General features: G+C 26.8%; 1 protein-coding gene across 1 annotated transcript in view; it reads right to left on the bottom strand.

Moving 5' to 3' along the window:
- Nucleotides 1-2558: 2558 nt before the first annotated feature.
- The window catches only part of LOC111622781 (ryanodine receptor-like), a 420607-nt gene continuing 400525 nt past the window's right edge, over nt 2559-22640 (bottom strand). Inside the window, exons 105-111 of the mRNA XM_023365203.1 lie at nt 17655-17809; nt 14138-14226; nt 14009-14065; nt 9006-9077; nt 8818-8922; nt 3582-3663; nt 2559-2681 (exon numbers count right to left, since the gene is read on the bottom strand). Coding sequence (XP_023220971.1) covers nt 2596-2681; nt 3582-3663; nt 8818-8922; nt 9006-9077; nt 14009-14065; nt 14138-14226; nt 17655-17809 — 646 coding nt within the window. The 3' untranslated portion in view covers nt 2559-2595. The remainder of the gene's footprint in view (nt 2682-3581; nt 3664-8817; nt 8923-9005; nt 9078-14008; nt 14066-14137; nt 14227-17654; nt 17810-22640) is intronic.

Raw genomic sequence — 22640 nt, forward strand, 5'->3', positions numbered from 1 at the left:
ATTTAATAAATTTCATCATATATAGTAATTCTATAAATTTTAGGCACAAAAAGTAAGAATTATAATTGGTTATACAATACATATTGTATCTAAAATTTAATTGTTTAATAAAACTGTGGAATCAACAAATCCTATTTGAAGATTATGTATCAAAGTTTACTTAAATTACTTAATTAGCTCTGTGATTTCTTGTAGTTTTTTGATAATCTATTAATTAACTCCATTATTAAGTTATTATACTTTGTTAACATTTATGTTAGACAATTTGTTTCAGTAATCATATACTGTTATTAAATGTGTGGATTTTAATTTTTCATGAAATTTTAATATATGAATAAAAGTATTTTTTCCATATATGTATATGCTACTTTATTAAAAAAATAAGGATTAAATATCTTATTAAATTGCTTATTATTAATTTTTCAATTTTATTTCCTTTTCTAAAAAGATTGACAATATAGTTTAAAACCTGATACCCACATATTAATATGACCATTTAATGCTGACATCTTAAATATTACAAAAGTATCAATTTTTTAAAATTTCAATTCTATAATGTTACTTTTAATTGCTTTATCAGAATTTATTAATTAAAACAGAATAATCCAAATATTTTCAAATTTTTAAAACAAATGCATTAAAAACTCTATTATATTTTAAACAATATTCAAATGTTAACTTCATCAAAGAAATACATCTCAGAATAAATATTCAGACTATAAATGATATATTATATATAAAAGATTATATAGAGAGTTATAATGAATAATTTTGATAATAATACAAAATATAATACAGTAGAACCTCCATTATCCGGACCTCCATTATCCGGATTTTCGATTATCCGGATTGTTCAAAATAAACAAAAATTTTACGACTTTGCTGATTTGCACTTGGCGAATTACGACACTGTTTATGTACGTGATGGAATGCATAACTTTTTTTGTTTCATCAACGTCTCACCCAGCACAGTGGTCATAAACTCTTAATATATTTTACGTAGTAATAAAAATATAACTTGACATACGTATTTATAAATAATTTATATTCAAATTACATCATTTCTATGACCAAGGGCGGCGTAAGGCATGGACGACGTGGGCCACCGCCTATGCCTCGCGGTCCGAAGGGCCTCGCGCCTCGATGGTTTATGCATTACTTAAAAGCCGCAAACGCGAAGAAAAAAATTTACTCGTCATAAAACGATAAATAGTTTGTCAAATTTTTATTCATAAAAATGCAGTTTCAACTATTTTTATTTTATAAAATCCGTCTTCTTGTGCCACCAGAGGGTCTTTTAAACAATAGGTAGTCTGTTAGCGTTGGTCAGTAGTAGTCCAAATTCAATACAAACGTTTGTTTCTTGAAAATTTGATCACGATTTAAATACAGTATTTACTTTTAATATTATCGATATGTCATCGAAAAGAAAGCGTGTTGTATTATCATTAAAAGACAAATTAAAGTATTTGTTTCGATTATCCGGATTTTTCCTTATCCGGACTACCTTCATCCCTAATTAGTCCGGATAATCGAGGTTCTACTGTATGTAGTAAAAAAAATTGAAATTTCAGAATGGAATAAAGTTTAAGTTTTAGAAAGAATATGTAAAAGGAGATATTCAGTCATCAAGAAAAATATGGATTTATAAGAAAAGTCAAATTCCATAGTATAGTTAAAGCTAAAGAATAAAAATGATTTCTTCAGTGTAAAATAATTAATAAAAAAACTTGAAATTAAAAATTAAATTGAAATAAGATGAAATTATGCAAATTTTTGGATCATTTTCAGAATTTTGTTTTGATTAATAGATATACATTAATTAACCTTTTATTTAAAAATCTTATAAAGTTGACATATGTATTTAAAATTAAACTTATAATTTTAATGTTGATATTAATATTAATAATAATAATACAAATTTATTTTAAAAATTTATTTGAATATTTTGTTGATTTTTAATTCAATCAAGCTTGTTATAGTTATAGTCTAAAATGTTTGGAGATAGATTCCTTTTATGAATTTACTCTAAATGATGTTTAAAAGAACAAAATGAATTTTTTCAATGTGTTTAGTGTTTCTGATTGTCAAAGATAAATTATAGTCTAAAATCTTACATCAATCTATATTTTATTATAAAATTTTGATAGAGCAATTAAAATGAAATTATTATTTACAACTAATTGCTGATGTGAAATTCAATTCATTTAATTTTAAAGTAAAAATTTAATAAAACTTTAGTTAAATTTGTTTTACAAAATTGTTATTTATTAATGTAAGCCTATTGCAAAAGAATTCGGAATTTTATGATATAGGTAAAAAAAAAAAAACAACTAAAAATAAATTTTTACTGATTTATATTTTTATATATGATATCATTTAATATTCTTAGTCAGTGTATATGTTCCTGCAATATTAAATAATTTTATCATTTTTCCATTTCTTTCATTTCACTATATAATTTGATATTTTTCTTAATTTACTTGAATTACTTTATTTTGCAATGATTAAAATAAATTTTGGAACATAAATTTTATTACAACTTTTAAAAAAATAAACTTTTCTAATTATTTTTAACCTTATACTATTCAGGAGTTAACAAGAACTCACCTCCACGTTAGAAGCAGATTCAACCAAGGTGTCAACCATTTGTTTGCCAATAGTACCATTCATAACATTACCTATATAAAATTTAAAATGTGTAATATTGAAACTATGAGAAGGCTGAATATAATTATACTGTATAAAATATTTATTTCTTAATCATTATATGTAAAATATTTATCAAAGATTTTCATTTTTGCATTTATTTTTTATATTTCTTAACAAATATTAAAAAAAATAATTTCTCAATTTTTAAAAGTATTTTGAATAAATAATTTATTAACTTTCATAAAATCACACTTTATAAAATTGGGGAAAACAGTGATGGAGACACATGAAAATGTTGATCAAAGCAATCTCGTACTTGTAGACTTTTTGTTTGTTTTCACATTTTGCTGATAATTTTGTGATTCAGGCTCATGTGACAGCAGTTCCTAAGACAGTTTACCAAACAAGCCATTTACAACTGTTTCCAGGAGCTTTACAAATGTTATAAAATGTATGTTGTTCTCATAGAGAGTACTTTGAAGGCTAATAAAAGTAGTCCCTATATATCTTCTGTTTTGTTGTTTTTATTCTAACATTCACCAAACTTTTTTGACACACCACATAAGATATAAAATATAAAAATGATTTTTATTGTGATATTTGTTTCTAATTTGAGAAATCTCTATTTTCCTATAACAGGTTACTGAAACAAATGCTTAATAATATTGAAAATCTTATTTTGAGGAAACCTTTTAATTGGAATAACAATCATTTTAATTAACTATAAATGTGAAAGAACACATCTGCCTTTAAATAAATCTTATAATATTACAGAATAATATTTATGCTGTTTGATTTTTTTAATATTATTTAAAATTATATATTAGAATCAAAGATTTCTTAAGAATATAAATATATATCATTTAATTAATATTTTAAAGTAAAATCATTTTAATTATTATTATAATTAAAAATTTAATTAGTCATACCTTCTAGCATACTTAGCATCATAATCACCATTTCTTTTTGTAATTCTAATAATTCTTTCAATAGATCCAATTGGCTTGAATTCTAAATAGAAAAAAAAATCTAAATTAATTTTGTTTCTTTATTATAAGCATTTAAAATTATAATTAAAAAATAGAAAATTATGTATAGTTAGAAGCCATTATTGTTTCTATTGATATAATCATTTTAAACTTAATTTATTTTTTAAATATGAAAAAAGTTTTTTGTAATTCTTTTTAGTCATATCTTTTTCCAATATCAATAGTCTAATGCCAAAAATGTTGGAATGCAGCAATTAAAACTGATCAACTATTAGCATAATATCTATTAATAGACTATTAGACACTAATTTATAGATTTAACAATCTATTAATAGATTGTGAAATCTATAAATTTAGATGACTGTATTTTTTATACTTTGTGATTGTGTAATAAAAATTCAACGGTGTTGATAATCAAGGTTCAAATACTGTATGGGTAATTTATCACTGTTTGGGCTATCTTTTTTTACACAAAAGCAACTAAAAATTTTGCTATGAAGAACTGAGGACTGTTCTCTGAAAAATATCCAAAAAGGTGAATTTGGGCTACTTCAGCCTATTCGTTTTTTTATTATTATTTTAAGATTACTTCTTTACTGGAAGGAAATAATTCTAACACAAGAGGTTCTGTACTGAGCTTAGTGTAAAAATATACACTTGATTTGTAATAAATGTTATTTTCACTTTAAAACTGTTGTTGTTTTGATGTTTTATTAAACTAAATTTTAATGTTACAAACTATTAAAATTAGACAGTTAAATGGCCAAGAAGGTTAAGGCCTATTACTCTAGGGAATCTGGGAACAAATCTAGTCAAATCAAAAAACCTAAAAATTTTTTGATATGGTTTGTCTTGGAGATGGTTGGTTCCATCCCTCATGACCCAGCTGCTTCATTGTGGGTCTGGCCAAACTTATAATGGACTTGAAAATAAAAAGATCTCTCTTAGTGTGGGAAAAATACTATTAAAATAAGTAAACTTTAATGTTTGGACTAAGAAATACAATACTTATAACCAGTTTTATTACAGCAACTTTAATAATAGTAATAATTATGAAATTCTAATTTATGCAATTTTGGGCTACTTACTGTTTATTTTGGCTATTTTTGATCACAAAATACAGGCAATTCTGTTGGTAACTATTATCTGTTAGAGAACCTTCATTAGCCATTTTTTAGCTTTTTTCCATAAGTGAAAGTTATATAAATTTTTATTCTATTTTGTTCTTAGTTTGCCTAATCAATTCAATGTATCCAACAGGTTCAGACAAAAGTTTAACTAATTTGTTAAAACATTATTCTATTCTAATCTAAATTTCAAACTGTGATTTTTCTGTTATTTTTATCATCAACTATTCCTAAAATGTGCCTAAACTCCTAATATGACTGTTGGCTGACTTGATTTTTCAGTAAGTATAATGATATAAATCAATCAAACTATTTAGAACCAGAATATAATTTAAAAAACTTTGTAACTTTAAGATAACTCCATGTGTATAAGGTTCCTAAGAGAGACAAAAGCTTCCAAAAAAATCTTGAGTATTTCAATTCTAACAAATAAGAAACTGGCTGAACATAGATAAGAAATAGCTAATAAGAAACACACCACTACCTTGGCCTTACATCATGTTTAAGCTAGCATTCCAATTTGGAACACAACTGAGACCTGATGCAGATCTTACTCATAGATCAAAATCTTTTGTCTATATTATAGTTTATATAAACATCTCAATAACCTGATATATATTAATAATCAACCAACCAACAACCAAATTAATCAGGCAAAAATTATAGAATCAGGAAGAAAAGAATCCACCCATGATTCTTTTCTTCCAGACTATAAATTTTAAATTTAAAATTAAAATACAGTATAGTTACTACTTCCATTAAGAGATGGCACCTAATGTCTGCCTTGTTATTCATAGAATATAATTTTCAAATTTAATATTTGTAGCATAATTCCTGCCCAATTAATTGGGCAGGAATTTGGTTGTTGGTTGGTTGATTATTTATATTATAGTTTATAAAAAATTTTCTGTTGGAGCTATTTTAAGGTTCTTGTGAAGGTGGTGTTGTATATTTCCTCCAGCATGGTAAAGATTTTAGAATATAAATATAGTTCACCTTTTATTATTCATTTTATTTGCATATAAAATTTAGCAATTTGCATCAAAAATCTGGAAAGTTATTGAAATATTACTTTTTTACTTCATTTTCATTAGAACTTTCATTGTCATTATTCCCATTTCATTCATTACTATCATGTTCTTCAGCTTCCTTGAATATTACATTATCCTCTGTTCTGTCCAAATTATTGGTAACATATCTCTGAAAATCCTTTATAATTGTATTTTCACCAGCAATCTTTCATAATTCTACTGTTATTCTAACTTTTAAAATAATGTGTGAAATTTTTATTATTTTTTTATCTATGTGATTGAGTATGAAAATTGGTTGCATTCAATTACATTTCTTTCTTTTCAAAATTACTTTAATTAGAATAACATTTAAAAAAAAATTTTATTTCCAAATATCTGGGAATCAATCAGCATAAATGAACTTTTTATTACTTTATAGTAAGTTTTACAAGTCACATTTAAATCATACTTAGTTGATCAAAAAATTTTATTCAAAGTGTTTATGCTAAAAGCCAAACAATTACTGGATTAAATCAGGCTACATTCCTGCTACTAATAATTATTAAACACTAAGTAATTTGGCACTAGAGATAGGTATTAGGTGCCATATCTTATTAAATTTAATAATTATAATTAAATTAATATTTATTAAATAATTTAGAAAATTTTGGAAGAAGAGAATTGGTCTTGAGCAGGACTAAAACCAGCAACTGCACTTACTATGTGGACGCATTGCCAGTTACACTACCCGAACCTCTGTCTGATCTTTTACTTCTAGATTTGTTTAATTTTGATATAGCCATACTAGTATAATTATATTATTACTAATAAGCATACTAGTAATTATTAAATATTATAATTATAATATTTCATAAGAGATGGTACCTAACACCTACCTTTAATACCAAATTACTCGGTATTTAATAATTATTAATAGTGATAATGTAGCCCAATTTAATCTGATAATTGTTTGACTTTAATATAATTATCAGGCTTTGAGATGCAAAGGTTGTTTTATGTTTAATAGAAAGAAAAGTTTTGTTGATATCAATAAAAATGAAATTGATAAAAATAATATAGCAAAATCAAGGCAATGTCCTATGCACTGAGTAGTAGGCTGCCCAGCATATACAATCATGTCATAGTAGTAAGCTTCCTTGTATATTTCAAGTATATTCCAAGTATATTCCTGAGAGTATACTTGCAGTTTTATAACTATTGAAACTGAAACTTAAACTCTGTTTCATTTTTGCTTGTCATATATTTTTTATAACTGTTTATAAAAAGCTTTATAAAAATTGGTAAATTGCTGAATTTATAAAAAATGTTTTAAAGTCTAAAACATATGGACATATTTATCATATAAATTTACAATTACAATAGAAATTTATGTCTTACAACAGAATAAATTTTGCAATAACTTTTCAGCAACCTTTCCCTAATTTTTGACAATCACTTGATTAATAACCTCCTCAGAATAAAATAAAAATATTACTGAAATAAAATTTCTGCAAGTTACCAAAACTGATTGATTATTAAACGATTGGCTTAAGTTTAGTCAATTGTTCAAAGACAATCAACTAATCAGTTATTTACAGTCATGTTGTAAGGAACCAAGTCCGAGCATTATTTTTAGTTACTTTTATTTTTGCTTATTATTATATTTTTGTTTGGGGCTTATGTTTTGTTAGGATGAAGGTTTCCTCACCATTCACCTTAGAAACTTAAAAATAGAAGAGAAACCAACTCACTGACAAGAGAAAAGCGCCGTAGGAAAAACTTGCGAACACTTGCGCTCCCGAGCGGAAAAAAGTAAGTCTGCACCGAGAAAAGGGGGGAGACCCCCAAGCATAACTTAGGACCTTGCTAAACCTTAAAGAATAAAAACATCCCGAAAATTGTCAAAAAGAATAATGTAAAAGGTTAGCGAGTATTGTCGGAAAATAGGCTGTCAGACAAATAGAAAAAAGTTTATTGTTAGCAAATAAGTATGTAAATGAGGGGAGTGATCGCATTCAGAATTGTGATGTCACCTCACAGTATAAAGTCTGAACCTCAAGTGAAGACAAGCGATGTGAGCTTCTGTTAGCAACGAGCATGGTGAGCTTTGTAGCAGCAAACGAGAGAGAGGTGTCTGATAGGATAAAAGTAGTTCCAAGGCGATTTTGAAGTTATTCGATTTGTGGATTGAAGATTAGAGAAAGTCTTGAGAGTTGAGGAAAAACGTTCCTAGTATATTGAGGTGATGATTAGGATCTTTAATTCATAAGAATTATTGTATATAAGTTAAGTCTTTGAAATTTTGTCGAATTCCAAAGGGGAATAGAATTAAGTTAGAAAAGAGATTGATTTGAGTTTTGTCGAGTTGATTCTTATTGATTTTCATTGAATAAATTGTTATTTGATTTTTACTAAATTTTGTATATAGTTTATTACTAGAACTTTTATTAAATATTTGGATTGGTTTTGACTAACGTGGTCATTATTTAATTCGGTGCACGCTTAAAGTCCAGGCCTGGCACACTAACGCGAATCCGTGTAAAGTACCTGTTAGGGAACGGCTATTTTCAGCACACAGTCGTGTCGATAATCATTGGAAAAGTCGGAAAAATAATATAGTACTTTACAATGTCAAACACTTAATTCTTGCACATTCTTGCAGCATGACAGGTCACAACTTGGCTGGCATTTATCATCATTAAGCAATAAATGCACCAAATTTTAGAATTAGTTTAACTCTGTACAATGTGATTGAAATAGAAGAAAACTTTAATTGGACTTGAATATAGATCAAGTGATTATTTTCTCCTTTAAAACTGGGAAAAAACATTGGGTCAATAAGATAAATTATTGTCTTTACAACAATTTATTATTTAGCAGAAATTCTTTTATAAAGCTTCCTGCTAAATAGTCTTACAGGAATATAAATCCTACTGGAAACATTTGTATAAAACAAAAATGTTTGTGCTACATTGAATAAATCAAATATCATGTAATTATTTTGTTTTTTTAGCATATTTTTATATATAAAGATATTACCTTAGATAATTTGTCTTGCATATGAGCAAACAAAAATAAGAAACCACCTACAGCATCCCACAATCTGCTGTGAGCTAGTGCTTGTTGATTCAGAGAACATGGACCCTGTATTATTATACATTTACATATTAATAACATTTTATTGAATTAATTATTAAAAATTATAACTATATATAACAATATTTTACCTGAATAAATTCAGTTAATGTGTTAAATACTTGCTTTGCTACTGTGATTGCTCTGCAAAAGTTATCTTTACCCTGAAAAATAAGATAAAATATTTTACATTTTCACTGTTATATTGATTAATTATTGTTTTATGAAAAGAGTATATAAAATCCTAATTAATAGGATATTATCTAATTTATCAAGAACTTTATTATGTAAAATGTGAAACTAAGATTGATAGAATTTAAATTCAGTAATTGAAATAAGAATGAAATAAGTAAAAGGGATAAAAAATAATCAAAAAATACAGGCAAAGGATATGAAGGAATGCTCCTTTATATAAAAATTACAACTATTCAAAGATTAGTAAACTGAATTAACAAAACAAATGAAAATGCACAAGATTAGTATTAAAGGAATTTCTGAAATTAACAAGAAAAAGTTTATTAATATTCAATAACTATTACAAAATAAAAGTCAAATACTGATCATGAGAGAAAAGTAATCATTCCAATTATTAGAGTACAGTTGTCCCTCTATAGTCCGACGTTTTTTAATCCGACATGCTCAGTAGTCCGACGCACCTCCCGTCAAGGTACCCATCCTCGTTACGTGTCTGCTTGCACAGAAGCATGTCGTGATGTGAATCTCNTTATTCATTTTCCTTTACCTTATACATTTAATTTGTAAGTTCCAATAACATACAAAAATTCACTTATACTTTTTCTTGATTTTTACTTTTATCAGATTAAAATAAAATATCTATTAAAAGGTAAATTGGAAATTTAGTTCTCGATATGTATATGTTTATTATCCTCCAATTTATAATTGCTGTCTTTCATAAAGCAGTCCTCCTTTATGTAAAAAATGTGGGTGGGCATAAGGAAGAGGTTGTCATTTTTTTACAGGAGGAGCAAGAATAATTAGATGCAATCAGACAGTATTTTAGTGTAGGAAGTTTAAATAACTTGTAATATGGTCAAATTCGAAAGTATAAATTTGATAACAAATGCATGAATATTTTAGAACATGACAATTTCTCACACGTTGATGTAAGAAGAGTTTATGATAATTTAATTTATAAATGAAATGGAGGCTGACCAAACAAACTATTTTGGTTTCTTTTACTGTAAAAAATAAATACATTGATATGCAGTAGCCAACACCTTATTAGTTGCTGAGGGAGTTTATTAAAAATGAACGTTTTCGATCTACTCAATAGATCATCATCAGATTAGAACATTCAAAAATGGAATACAACATAAAATGGAACATCACATTCAAAATTCAAAAACTGATAACATATCAACTAAAAAGAATAAAACTATACATAATACATAAAATGTAAAAATAAATAATATACTACTATAGCTAAACATTAATACATTTTTAGTTACTATGTTATCGGTTTTTGAATTTTGAATGTGATGTTCCATTTTATGTTGTATTCCATTTTTGAATGTTCTAACCTGATGATGATCTATTGAGTAGATCGAAAACGTTTGTTTTTAATAAACTCCCTCAGCAACTAATAAGGTGTTGGTTACTGGATTTGCTTTTTTTGCTGAGTATGCTTGTGTTCAATACATTGATATGTCCATCCTGATTTGTTAAATGATTTAAATAAAAGGTTCATAAAATTTAGTAATAGCACCATAGTGAAGATCTTATTGCCGTTCTTTCCCAACTCCGTCTCGTTGAGTTGATTTCCTGTGTATCACGACTCGATGTAGTGAATCAGGTTTGTTGGAAAGCACACCTCCACACTCAAATTGAATATATTTACAGTTTATTTACAGTAGTAGAAAGTACAAGTTAGAAAACATAGCATATGTACAGGATAACCATGTGTGGTGACTCACGTGCCAGATTGGTGTCTGGGAACTAATAACCTTTGGAGAGACCTCAGTCAGCTTGTGGAGTTGGCTCAACTGCACGGTCGGTCCGGTCTCTGCACTAACCCATCCCTGAGATGATTAACAGAGGAGAACACTCTCTCTACGCTCAGCAAGCTTCCCAAGTGCCTGAGACTACCGTGTACCAGTCTCTTGCCCTTCTCTCCTCCTCTCTTGTTCGCCCCGCAATTTAAGGGTATTTTTGGACGGGGACTTCCGACCAATCACAACCCCTTCTTGTCAGAACAGCTTACACTCGGGTCCGCCGTCATCCAACGAGAGTGAAGCTTACACAAACGTCCGCCACTTGTTTTCATCCATTTGTTTACCATATGGCAAATGTACTACCGTCTGACTGCAGGTGGGTCCAATTAACAAAGCCGGCACTTCCTTTGTTTTCCCTTGTTTACAAGTCAATACCTTACAAGTGGTATTACCCGACCGCACATGGGTCCAATTGACAAGGTCGCGCCTCTTTTGTCCCCACTCTGCTAAAAGGCCATTACTTTACAACCATTAAAAAAAAATTTTGCATTTCTCTTTTAGTGTAAAAAAATGGAAATTAACAAAAAAATTTAATATTACAAGTATATAATATAAAAATAGAATATTTTCTCTGTTTAACATAAAAATATTCTTAATATGCTCTTTGGCATAACACATTCCTTGCATTAAATACGATTTTAAATACTACATTACTACAACTTATACATGGTCTTCCAAAATGAATGCTACACTTTTAAATTATTTAATTATGTTAATTATTATCTGAGAAGTATATGACATATACTAATCAATAGAATCCAAGTTTCATTTCCTATTTGCATTCAAACATTGTCTACTACTTCTAGGAAACACCATGAACAATAATGGTGACTCAGCAAGAGAAGAGGCATTTTTTGTTCTGCAGTTCACAAAGTTGGAATCATTTATCATTATACAACATGAGTAACCTGTAATAACTACAGAATTGTGGCTGCTGTAAAATGAGTGACATTGGATATGCTGTACTTAGTGAAGAAAGTATTTAATTTAATTTAAGTAATTTAAGTATCATTTAGAATTGTGTCATGTGGCACGAGGTGCACATTGAGAAATTGTAAGGGACTAATGTAAAACTTGGACAGTTTTCAAATGGTTTAATGTACATTACAACATTCTCAGATAATAATTAACATAGTTACAATAACTTAAAATGTTAATGTTGTTATTCTTTTTGGAAGAATATATACACACTGTATAACTTATATAGGGAGAAACGTAACAGAAATAATGTAAAAAAAATTTTTTTAAACTAACTATATTTCCAGAAGATTTTAACATTAACATTTTTTTATAAGACCTATAAATACAGTAAAACATGATTATAGTTTTGCACTTATGCATTTTTCACATTTATATGTTTTATTTGACAGATCCTGGCTAAATCTTGAATAATCTAATATTATTTTCTTTCATTTACTGGTTTTTACTTATTCATTTTCCTTTACCTTATACATTTAATTTGTAAGTTCCAATAACATACAAAAATTCACTTATACTTTTTCTTGATTTTTACTTTTATCAGATTAAAATAAAATATCTATTAAAAGGTAAATTGGAAATTTAGTTCTCGATATGTATATGTTTATTATCCTCCAATTTATAATTGCTGTCTTTCATAAAGCAGTCCTCCTTTATGTAAAAAATGTGGGTGGGCATAAGGAAGAGGTTGTCATTTTTTTACAGGAGGAGCAAGAATAATTAGATGCAATCAGACAGTATTTTAGTGTAGGAAGTTTAAATAACTTGTATGAGTACAAAGTAAGAAATCAGCACAATAACCAAAAATTCCGGCAAAAAAAAAATCTTTAATAAAACTAAGATTTTCAACCAACTTTACTGGCCATTGTCATGTTTGAATAAAGAACAGAATTTACAAATTTGATTAAAAAAAATGATTATTCCACTGAAAGTTGCCTATTGTGTCATATTAAGGAACTCGAGAAATTATTTCAAGTTCCTTAAATTAAATTAACACACAAGTGACTTCAAATCAAACAGTCATTTTTTTAATCAAATTTGAATCAAATTATATTCTATCCTATGTTTGGCAGTATTTTCATTGTAAACCTAACAAGGACCAATAAAGTTGGTTGAAAATATTAATTTTATTAAAGTTTTTTATTTTGCTGGATTTTTGGTTTGTGGTGATTTCTTACTTATACATCCAGTTTCTTTGATTGGTTTTTATGAATACAAAGTTAATTAATCTAATATAAACTGTCATCAAATTTCACTTATTTGTACTTTATATTTTAAGTTAGAATTCATTAACTGTTAATAACAAAATAAAACTGATTTTTGTGGATGCATATTTATAGCATAACACATTCAATGCCAAAGATGCTATACTGCCTCACCCAATATGCCAAGGATGCTCATGTGTATCCTATGCCCTCAGTTTGATTATACTACTGTGTGGAGAAATTTTATCCTTCATTTATAAAAAGTTTATTTTTATTGTTTATAGTACATTTTAAAGAATATTTTTCATCCATTTGTTTTGTGTTAGTATTCTGTATGTTAATTTTTTATCAGTACAAACCCAAACATTAGGCCCAACTTTTTTGGTGAAAAATAAATAAAAATGCAACAGCAAAAATTCCTTTGACATTTTAAACATACATATTATGATTAAATAAAAAATTTAAAAAATTTTGTCATATTGGTAGGAAAATTGGGACTTACACTGGCAATGAACATGTTAATAAATTGAATAAATGAAAATAAAATAAGTTTATTTACTGTATTTTCTTTTCCAATTTTTTTTGTCAAATTCTAATTATATTTACAATTTTATTCAAAGATGTTTAAAATCAACATTTAGTTGATTTTATGAGTATATTCACATGAATGATATAGCCACTCTTTAAATGCTGATTTACTGTCTGGTCTGGCTCATTTGTAAAGAAAGGCAGTTTCCAGTTATATGTTTTTTCATTTATGCTTTTTTTTCAAATAGTTTCATCAAAAATGTATAACCAAGATTTTACTTTATCTAATATTTGCACATATTTAAATACTTAGTAAAATTAAATAGAAAAATGTTATCAGAACATCTTAACAATTAATTAAATTTTACTTACAGGTTGATCTATGACTTCTTTGCTTGAATAATGCCAATAAAAGTCCATAATAGATTCCTAAGTGAATTTTAAATTATGAAAATTCAAACATTTTAAAAAATCTAAAATATCTTTAATTTAAATACTTACTTGTAATCTTAATAAATAATCAACAGTGCTAATTACTACATTCACAGTTGTAGTGTTGCCTGCTTGTGTTCTTAAATAATTCTGGAATTCTAAATACAGGAGAATATAGCAAATCAAAAAGTTATATATTTAAATAATTTAAACTATTCAATATAATTAATATACAATAATCAATTATCTTTGTAATAAATATCTATAAAATTGAATATTACTACAGTAGGGTCTTGTTTTATATGGATTGGTTTACATGAATTCATGTTTATGTGACAAATTATTAGGTTTGTGAAGTCCAGCAAGTGTTTCTAACTTGTCTTAATCTTCTCTGCTAATAAAATAGCAAAGGAATGTAACTATACTATTGAACTACTTACTTTCTGGTGAATTTATGGATCAATTTGAACTATAGTTTGAATAACTGCCAAGAACAGGTATACACATATTTTGATTTAAACAATATAAGTCCAAAGATCAGTAGATCCCTCTGGTTGGGATTGTATTCAGCACTGACCTTTCCTGCAACATGAGATAGTCTTGAATTTCTTCTGGAAACAGGTAACGAACAAATCAGGACATAAGGACAGAGTCTGAAACCAATCAAAATGTTTGATCAAGGAACAAATTCTGTAAAAACCCTGTATTCCAAGGATATGGAAAGCTTTTGACCAGTTCCACTCAACTTGTGACATATTCCCAATCAGTTTCACCCAACTTGCTTTGTCCCTATAAATTATTCCATTTTATTGCATTCTTAGTAACTAATGACTCTGTGTCTTCATTAACTTGTGTGTGTGTGTGTGTGTGCGCGCGTCCGTCCGTCCATCCCCTCTCTCTCTTAGTAGATTCTATTGCTTGTCCATGCACCTCTGATTCATATTATCCATCCCTTCAAATGGATAGTCAACATGATGTCCAGCTGATTGACCCAAGAACCCTGATCCAAGTTCTAAATATTTTATTTTTTAATAATGTAGAATCAGAGGTGGCATAACAGCTCTCTCTCTAATAAATGATATTGTACTAAAAATGAGTCATCCTTCTTCCCAAATGTACTCATTCACATTCAATTGGCTATTCAATATAGCTAAAAAGTTTTAAGCATACTTTAACATTTTTCTGTTAATTATAAATGGTTGAATAAATGTCTTGGCATCTAGGTGGTCATTACTTGGGATTACTTGGAGTGGAACACAAATTTATGCAAATATTCAGTTTATGAGGTATCTGCTGACATGCAACTCCCACATAAAATAAGACCATATTGAATTTAAATTTGTAATTTTTTAATTGCATTAAAATATTATTGCAAAATAAATAAGTTTGTTTTACTGATTATATGTTCATTAATTTTTTTTTTTTGTTAAAACTAAGAATCAATCAATACACAGTATGCCAAAAAGTTGTTTGTCAAAATGTGGAAAGAGGACATATTGCAAATTACAGATGACAGACACTGTAAATGACTTTAACGACATTTAATGAAGTCTGTATGACAGTCAGATTTGAGACTAGTGTAAGTATAGTGTGTTGTACTATATTCCAGAATACTCATCAACACTCATGTTTACTGTTGTCTACACACTCAAACACAGTATTGTATGTGAAGACTTTGTGTCATCACTGCAAGAGTTGCATGTGGAATATTGTGAAGAATGGTATCAATTCTGTCCTTCAACTTGTTGTGGGAGACAAGCTGTGTCTGGAAGATATGTTGCTTCACATAGTCCCAAAAGAAGAAATCCATTGAAGTTAGGTCAGACAAGCTGGAGGCCATGACAACCAATCCAATGGAAACTTAATGCAATGTTCCAGGACGGAAACATTGCATTAAGTTTCTTCTGAATGGATGAGGCAGTGTGCACTGTCCATCGTGCTGGAACTAAAGTTCCTATCACTTACTCAGAGGAAGATCATTCAGGAAATCCAGTACAGGTATACCTCGCCTTACGTCAGTAATTGGTTCCAGGAGAGGCAACGTAAGTCGAAAAATGACATAAGTTGAATTTACTTGTCACTAGGCTAAACCACAAATAACTATTCCCAGTTCTGTATTTTATTTATAAATGCATTTTTTAATAATATATGGTTAATAAGAATCTATTTTAAGATTACAAACAAATAAATTTTAGTTTTTAATATAGTATAGGAAAAATAACCTAAATTTACGATTTCATGTACTGTACGTACAGTACATGTAAATGTACATGTTTACAATTTGGCAATGTTTACAGTACATCGCGGACTCTTTATTTGTGAATGTGGTTTGCTCTAAGACATTATAAAATAAGATTATTTTGTAAGGTTAAATACAAATACAATTATTAAAATCATCTTGCGACAGTAGAAAATAAACTAATTTATATTGAATTTACCAATATCGAGTGGTGCTGACAACAACACCAAATGGTAGATATTGGAGCTCCGTGGAAAACACCAATATTGAGCACTTAAAGACTGCTAAATAAGAAGACAACACAGAAACACAGATGTTTTCATGTTTCGTTCTGTACGATTTATGATAATTATATTAACATTTACTGTAAATGTACACATTTTAATATGATTTTATGTGCTTTAACGCTTTTCTAGTGATATTACGACTTCAATATTTGTGGCGGATGGATATAAAGTCAAATAAAATGACAAACTTAATTTTTGTTTTTCCACATATTTTTTGACAAACAACGTATACTCGAGAACAACATAACTCGAGGTATACCTGTACAGTGGTATTCAACATGTTCCCATATATGTGTTAGTTCACATTACTTTCGAAGAAATACAGACCAACGAGTGTCTCCCAGAATACCTAATGATACCATAACTCTTGGAGAGCATTTGGCAAATGATTTTTTAGCAACAGTGAATAACCAGTTTAGTTTTTTTCTTATATTCATGGCAATCTGTATATAAATATACTGCAAGTAATATTCATATACAATATGTACATAATACAGGGTGAACAATTTGCAAAACTGATAAATTAAGATATGGAAAGATTATGTTTTTCATTCTATAAAATCATTTTTTATTTATTTATTTGTTTTGTTCATTTGTTTCTTTTCTGTTTATGTAATTAGATTTTTTTAATTATAAGCAACAGTAAGGAAAAAAAAGTAAAATGAACAATGTATCTATTTGCTTTTGTATTCGCTTTGTATAAATTTTGTAGTTTATTAAATATATTATTCTTAATTTAAGTTTAACCTGTGTCACCCTGTCTAATTATTCATAACCTGTCAGTTTGCCCATCGACCTCCCAACTCACTTTCAGCCCTCCTAAAGCCATCCCCTGACAAGAAGCTAATAAGTAGAATCAAGCTCACCACTCAATTGCCCCTTCCGTTCTCACATCATTCATAAAATCTGGTACTTTTAATTTTCTAAGCAAATTGTTTGAGATATAAGTTAAAGGATAAGGATTCTGAGATTTTTCTGAATAGACTAAAATAATTTGTCTTCCTTTAATTATTGAATATAATCATATCATATACATTATACTGTAGTTACAATAACTTACCAAGATTGTGACCTTCACATAGCAGTTGCAAAAATCGGAAAAGAGCACAAGTAAAATCAGCATCATGCATATTTTTCTGACCTGCAGTGCCTTCTGAACCAACACCAAGTCCTTCTGCTTTTTGATTTCTTTCAAAAGCATCTAAATCTAATACACTAAAAATTAAAGAATAAATATTCAGTAATCATAATAATAGAACTCTTAAATTATTTAAACTTCCACAGAATAGTTTGTAATAAAGAACAACATCTTCAAATAATACAATTCTTAAAAAAAGATATCTCCATAGTTTATATTTTAAATTAATTAAGTCATAAACATAATTATTTGTTATTTTATAATTATAACAAATTATATAAATATAAACAACTTTACTAAACCAGATACATTGCAATAACACATCATCAACTGCTGTAAATCATCAGGTTATACCCCAATGATTTACAGAAGTTGATGTGTTATAACAAATTACAAATTAATTTATTTCAAATTAAGTGTATGATCTAATTTCTATTCTTTCTAACAGTAACAGATAAAATAAATTATTAAATAAAAAAATATCTCCAGAAAACTATTCATTTTTTAAACATTGGTAATTTGATTAATATAAGTTAATATAAAATTAATATTTGTCAATAAAATATCTAAACATAACTTTTAAAAATTTATTCAAATAAATCACATCTTGATTGTTTAACATCCAAACATAGCTAAAAGACTCATTATTTTTCAGCCTAAAAATAATTCACCTTTTAGAAATGTTTGGCCTTTTTAATCTTTTTTACAAATAGCCTTTCCTTCCATCTATAAATATTAGCAGATTTTTTAAATAGAATGTTAATGAAACAACCATATCTCAAAGAAAAACCTTAGAATACATTGACACTTTTTAATCTTCTAATGTTTAATGAAACTGCTTATAATTAAATAAACTAATTCTTCTTTAAATGTTACATATTAATTTAGAAATATTACTGTAGTAGTTTAATTAAATCTAAATGCATTTGCATTAAATCAACAATGATAACGTTGATAAATAAATAAAATAAATTTATGGCATTATATTTCATTTTTATAGTAAAAAATTTTGATATTTTATATGTGATTATTTATTTTGAAATGCTTTATCATAAACTTTAAATTTAAAAATATAAAAATTTAATGTTAAGTTCTTCAATTGATTTATTGATTAAATTACTGCTATAAATAATTTTTTACACTTATTTTAAATTATATAAGTTAGCAGTTCATAGCTGAAGTATATAAATTCTTTCTGAAAATAATGTTCCTTATTTACAATAATGAAAAATTTCATTATTGTAAATGGATAATGACAGTTTTAATATTTTTGATATTCATAAAATTTTATAAACTGTATTTAATAAAGCACTATAAAATAATCAAACTCCAGCAAGAAATACAAAAATCTACAAAAGCAAATGTCTTCACCCATGTTAAATGGTCATCATCAGGCTAAAAGACCTTTGAAGTTCAAACACAGCTGTTAAAATAATTCAAAAAGATGAATTTCTTAGGATTGTTGATTGTCATCCGTGTGCTAAAGAAATTCATCTTTTCAAACCATTTGTGACATCTTTTCAAACTTCAAAGGTCTTTTAGCCTGATGATTTAACATGGATGAAAATGTTTGCTTTTGTAGATTTTTGTATTTCCTGATAAATTTTGGTTCTTTTAGTAATGCTTAATTACACATATCCAGTTTGTGTCATTGAATTCTATATATTTATTTTAAGAATTATAATTATCATACAGATATCTCTATAGAATTAAATCATTTAAATAAAATTAAGATTACCTGCAGGAATTCATTAAACCAGCAATTGAGGTGAAAAAGCCAACATCTTTTTTTTCTTTCAAATGTTTAAGCATGCTCTAAAATAGATAATTTTTCAAATTTTAATATTACATTAATTTCTCTTTTCTTTAATCTTTAAAATAATTTAATAATAAATCATTGCATAATTAGAATTAATTTAGATATGTTAAAAGCACTTTTGTCTTTCATACAAGCTAAAGAGAAACAAATACCTAAAGATATGTTACCATTGTCTAGAGATTTAGCTGAAAGACAGATGATAGAACTAAAGATTATCCAAGAAGAAATAAAAGAAAAGCAACATGATATGGATTGTGAGAAAAATCAAGCAAATGATCTCTTAAAAAAAAAACCAAATGCTCTTGGTGCGAGCAATTTACAGCAAGAAGTTAATGAACTTGGTTCAAAATGGTCACAGATTCAGTCACTCATCAAAAACAAATTAAACTTTTTACAAGAATTAAAGGAATTCCAGGAAACAAATGATTTACTTATTAATTGGTTATCACAAAGAAAATAAATCATTGCATAAAGCAAAAGTAATTTAACTGTATTAATTTGATTAATTTGAGATACCAGCCCATTGTAGACCAGCCACAATTACACCCCTTTATAGATAAGCCTGATTTGTAGCAGGTTGACCAACAACGTTAAAGATTTGTACTAAGACTTTAACTGAGATATTATTGTATGACCATTTGATTGACCAGAAGCAAACTAAACAACAAAAATATTTCTATAGAAATTTGATGCCTTTGTAAATTACTTATTTTAATACTTTTAGGACTATTCAGTTAAGTTTTTATATGAATAAAATTATTCAATCTGAAATCATATTATTCAGAAAAAATAAAGAAGAATTCTTGTCAATTTTCCAATCTCACAAATATTGAACTCTATAATACTTCTATTAATTATTACAAAAAAATTAATTAATTAATTAAACTTAAAACTTATGAAGAATATTAATAATCAATTATTATTTTGCAGGATAAGTCCGTTATTTTAGTTAGGAAGATGCCAGACTGTTCAGATTACCATATCTATACTGTATAGATAAATTCACATGCATCAATAACTTAACATAAATTAGATTTTAGGTCAGTATTATTTAAGTATCTGTTTTTTGCATTTAATAATATTTGTTATGTTTACTTATATAAAAGAGTCAGACTAATTATATTTGTTCGATTAATCAGAAATAAAAACTTCTATAATTCTATAATGGCATTATCATTTACTTAATGTCATGATGCATTTATATTTAATGAAAATAAGATAGTCTAACAAAACTTAAAACAAAGATATAAATGCATACTATGTTTTCAAGTATTTTTATTTTATTTCTGAAGACTCAAATAAAATTTATGTTATTTATATTTCCAATTTTTTTCTAATAAAAAAAAAATCTAATTTAAAACAAGGTATGTAACTCATGACACAAGTTGAAATAATAGAAATTCATTCAATTTATTGTCTTCTTAGAGGTCAAGTTATTAAATTTAATTTTATCAGTTGATCATCAGGATTAAGAGAATGAAACTGATAAGCAAAGCATTGTATTATGACTGCTTCTTTGCAAAAATAATACTTTATATTAATACAAAAGCATACTTTGCAGATTGATGATCTAAGATCTTGTCTTAGATCATCAATATGCAAAGTACGCTTTTGTATCAATATAAAGTATTGATACAAAATGCTTCATTTAAATTAGATATTCAATAACAAAGAATTAAATTAAAAAAGAATGCATGCTTTAAAAAGTTNTACCTTTATTTTGTTTTCATTGGCTTCAACTGGCCATCCAGAACGTGGTGCATCTTCAATATTGAAATTGCCAGAACGAAATTTTGTAAACCAGTTTTGGCACTGTCATTCTGTCAACACACCATCTCCATACATGTACCTCAATTGTTTCCTTGCTTGAACAGCATTTTGATTTTTTGGTAATAAAAAAGCAAAATATGCCAAAAATGATGCTTTCGATCTTCCATGTTTGATGGGACACAAAAAATAAACAATTGCACAAAATCAAACAAAATTTTTTACAAATAAGCCTTAAAATGCTAGCTGTCAAAATATATATAGATAATACGATTTAGAATAAAAATGGCGGAAAAAATACGATTAATCCATCTAGTGGTATAAAAACAAACTTACTTTCCAAACAACCTAATAATTTTATTTTATTATTTGCAGTATTTAAAATTTTTAAATTTAATGAAATAAATGTGAAATTTATTCATTTCTATAATAGTTAAAATAAGCTTATTCAATTATACATACCTTTGCAAGCTGAAATAAATAGAAGTGTCATTTCAGCCACCCCTCTATCTGCTAATCTAGCTTGTTGGAATAATAATCTCTGTTTTTCCATTTCTTGTTCCTAAAAATTAAAATTTTATACAAACTATTAATGCAAGAAATTTATTATTATAAAAAATATAGTGTTTCTTAAATAAAATGTGTAAATAAGTGAAGTTATTTATTATTAAGTTTATATTTGACATTCCATTTACCAAGATAAGTTTGTTTAAAAATTAGCATAAATTATTTTATATAAAAATATTTAAAATAAATTTTTATACAAAAAGTCATTTAACAATTAATATAATATTGCAGTTTAATTTCTTCTTCAAAAGCATGCCTAACCCAAAAACAATTTCTTCATTTAATAATTTGAATTGATTTTATGAAATAATAAACCTTAATAATATATTGATATATTTAAGAGATTTAATTATCAAAACGATAAGTAATTAGCTTAAATGCTTTACATGAAAATAAAAAAAACTAAATTTTAAATAAACATGTATAAAAATTTTAGTTTTGAATATTTTTATTGAATATAATTGTAAGACTGATGAATAATATGTTTTTCATTGGATTTGTATATATTTTTAATTAGACTTGTGTGCAACTCAAGTACAGGCAATCCTTTCAAGCATAATATATAATATAATAAAGAAATTACTAGTCCAATTTTTTTTCAATTAGAATTTGAAACTCATAAATCTGACTAATAAAATTAATCTTCCTTTCTATACAATTTTCAGTTTCTGTATACATATCACTGAATATTAATGTAAGATTACAGTTAGAATGAAGAACCACATAAGATTATAATCTCCAAATCTAAGTTCTCA

Source organism: Centruroides sculpturatus, unplaced genomic scaffold, assembly GCF_000671375.1.
Source record: "Centruroides sculpturatus isolate CEXI.00-Female unplaced genomic scaffold, Cexi_2.0 scaffold157, whole genome shotgun sequence".
NCBI classification, from domain to species: Eukaryota; Metazoa; Arthropoda; class Arachnida; order Scorpiones; family Buthidae; genus Centruroides; species Centruroides sculpturatus.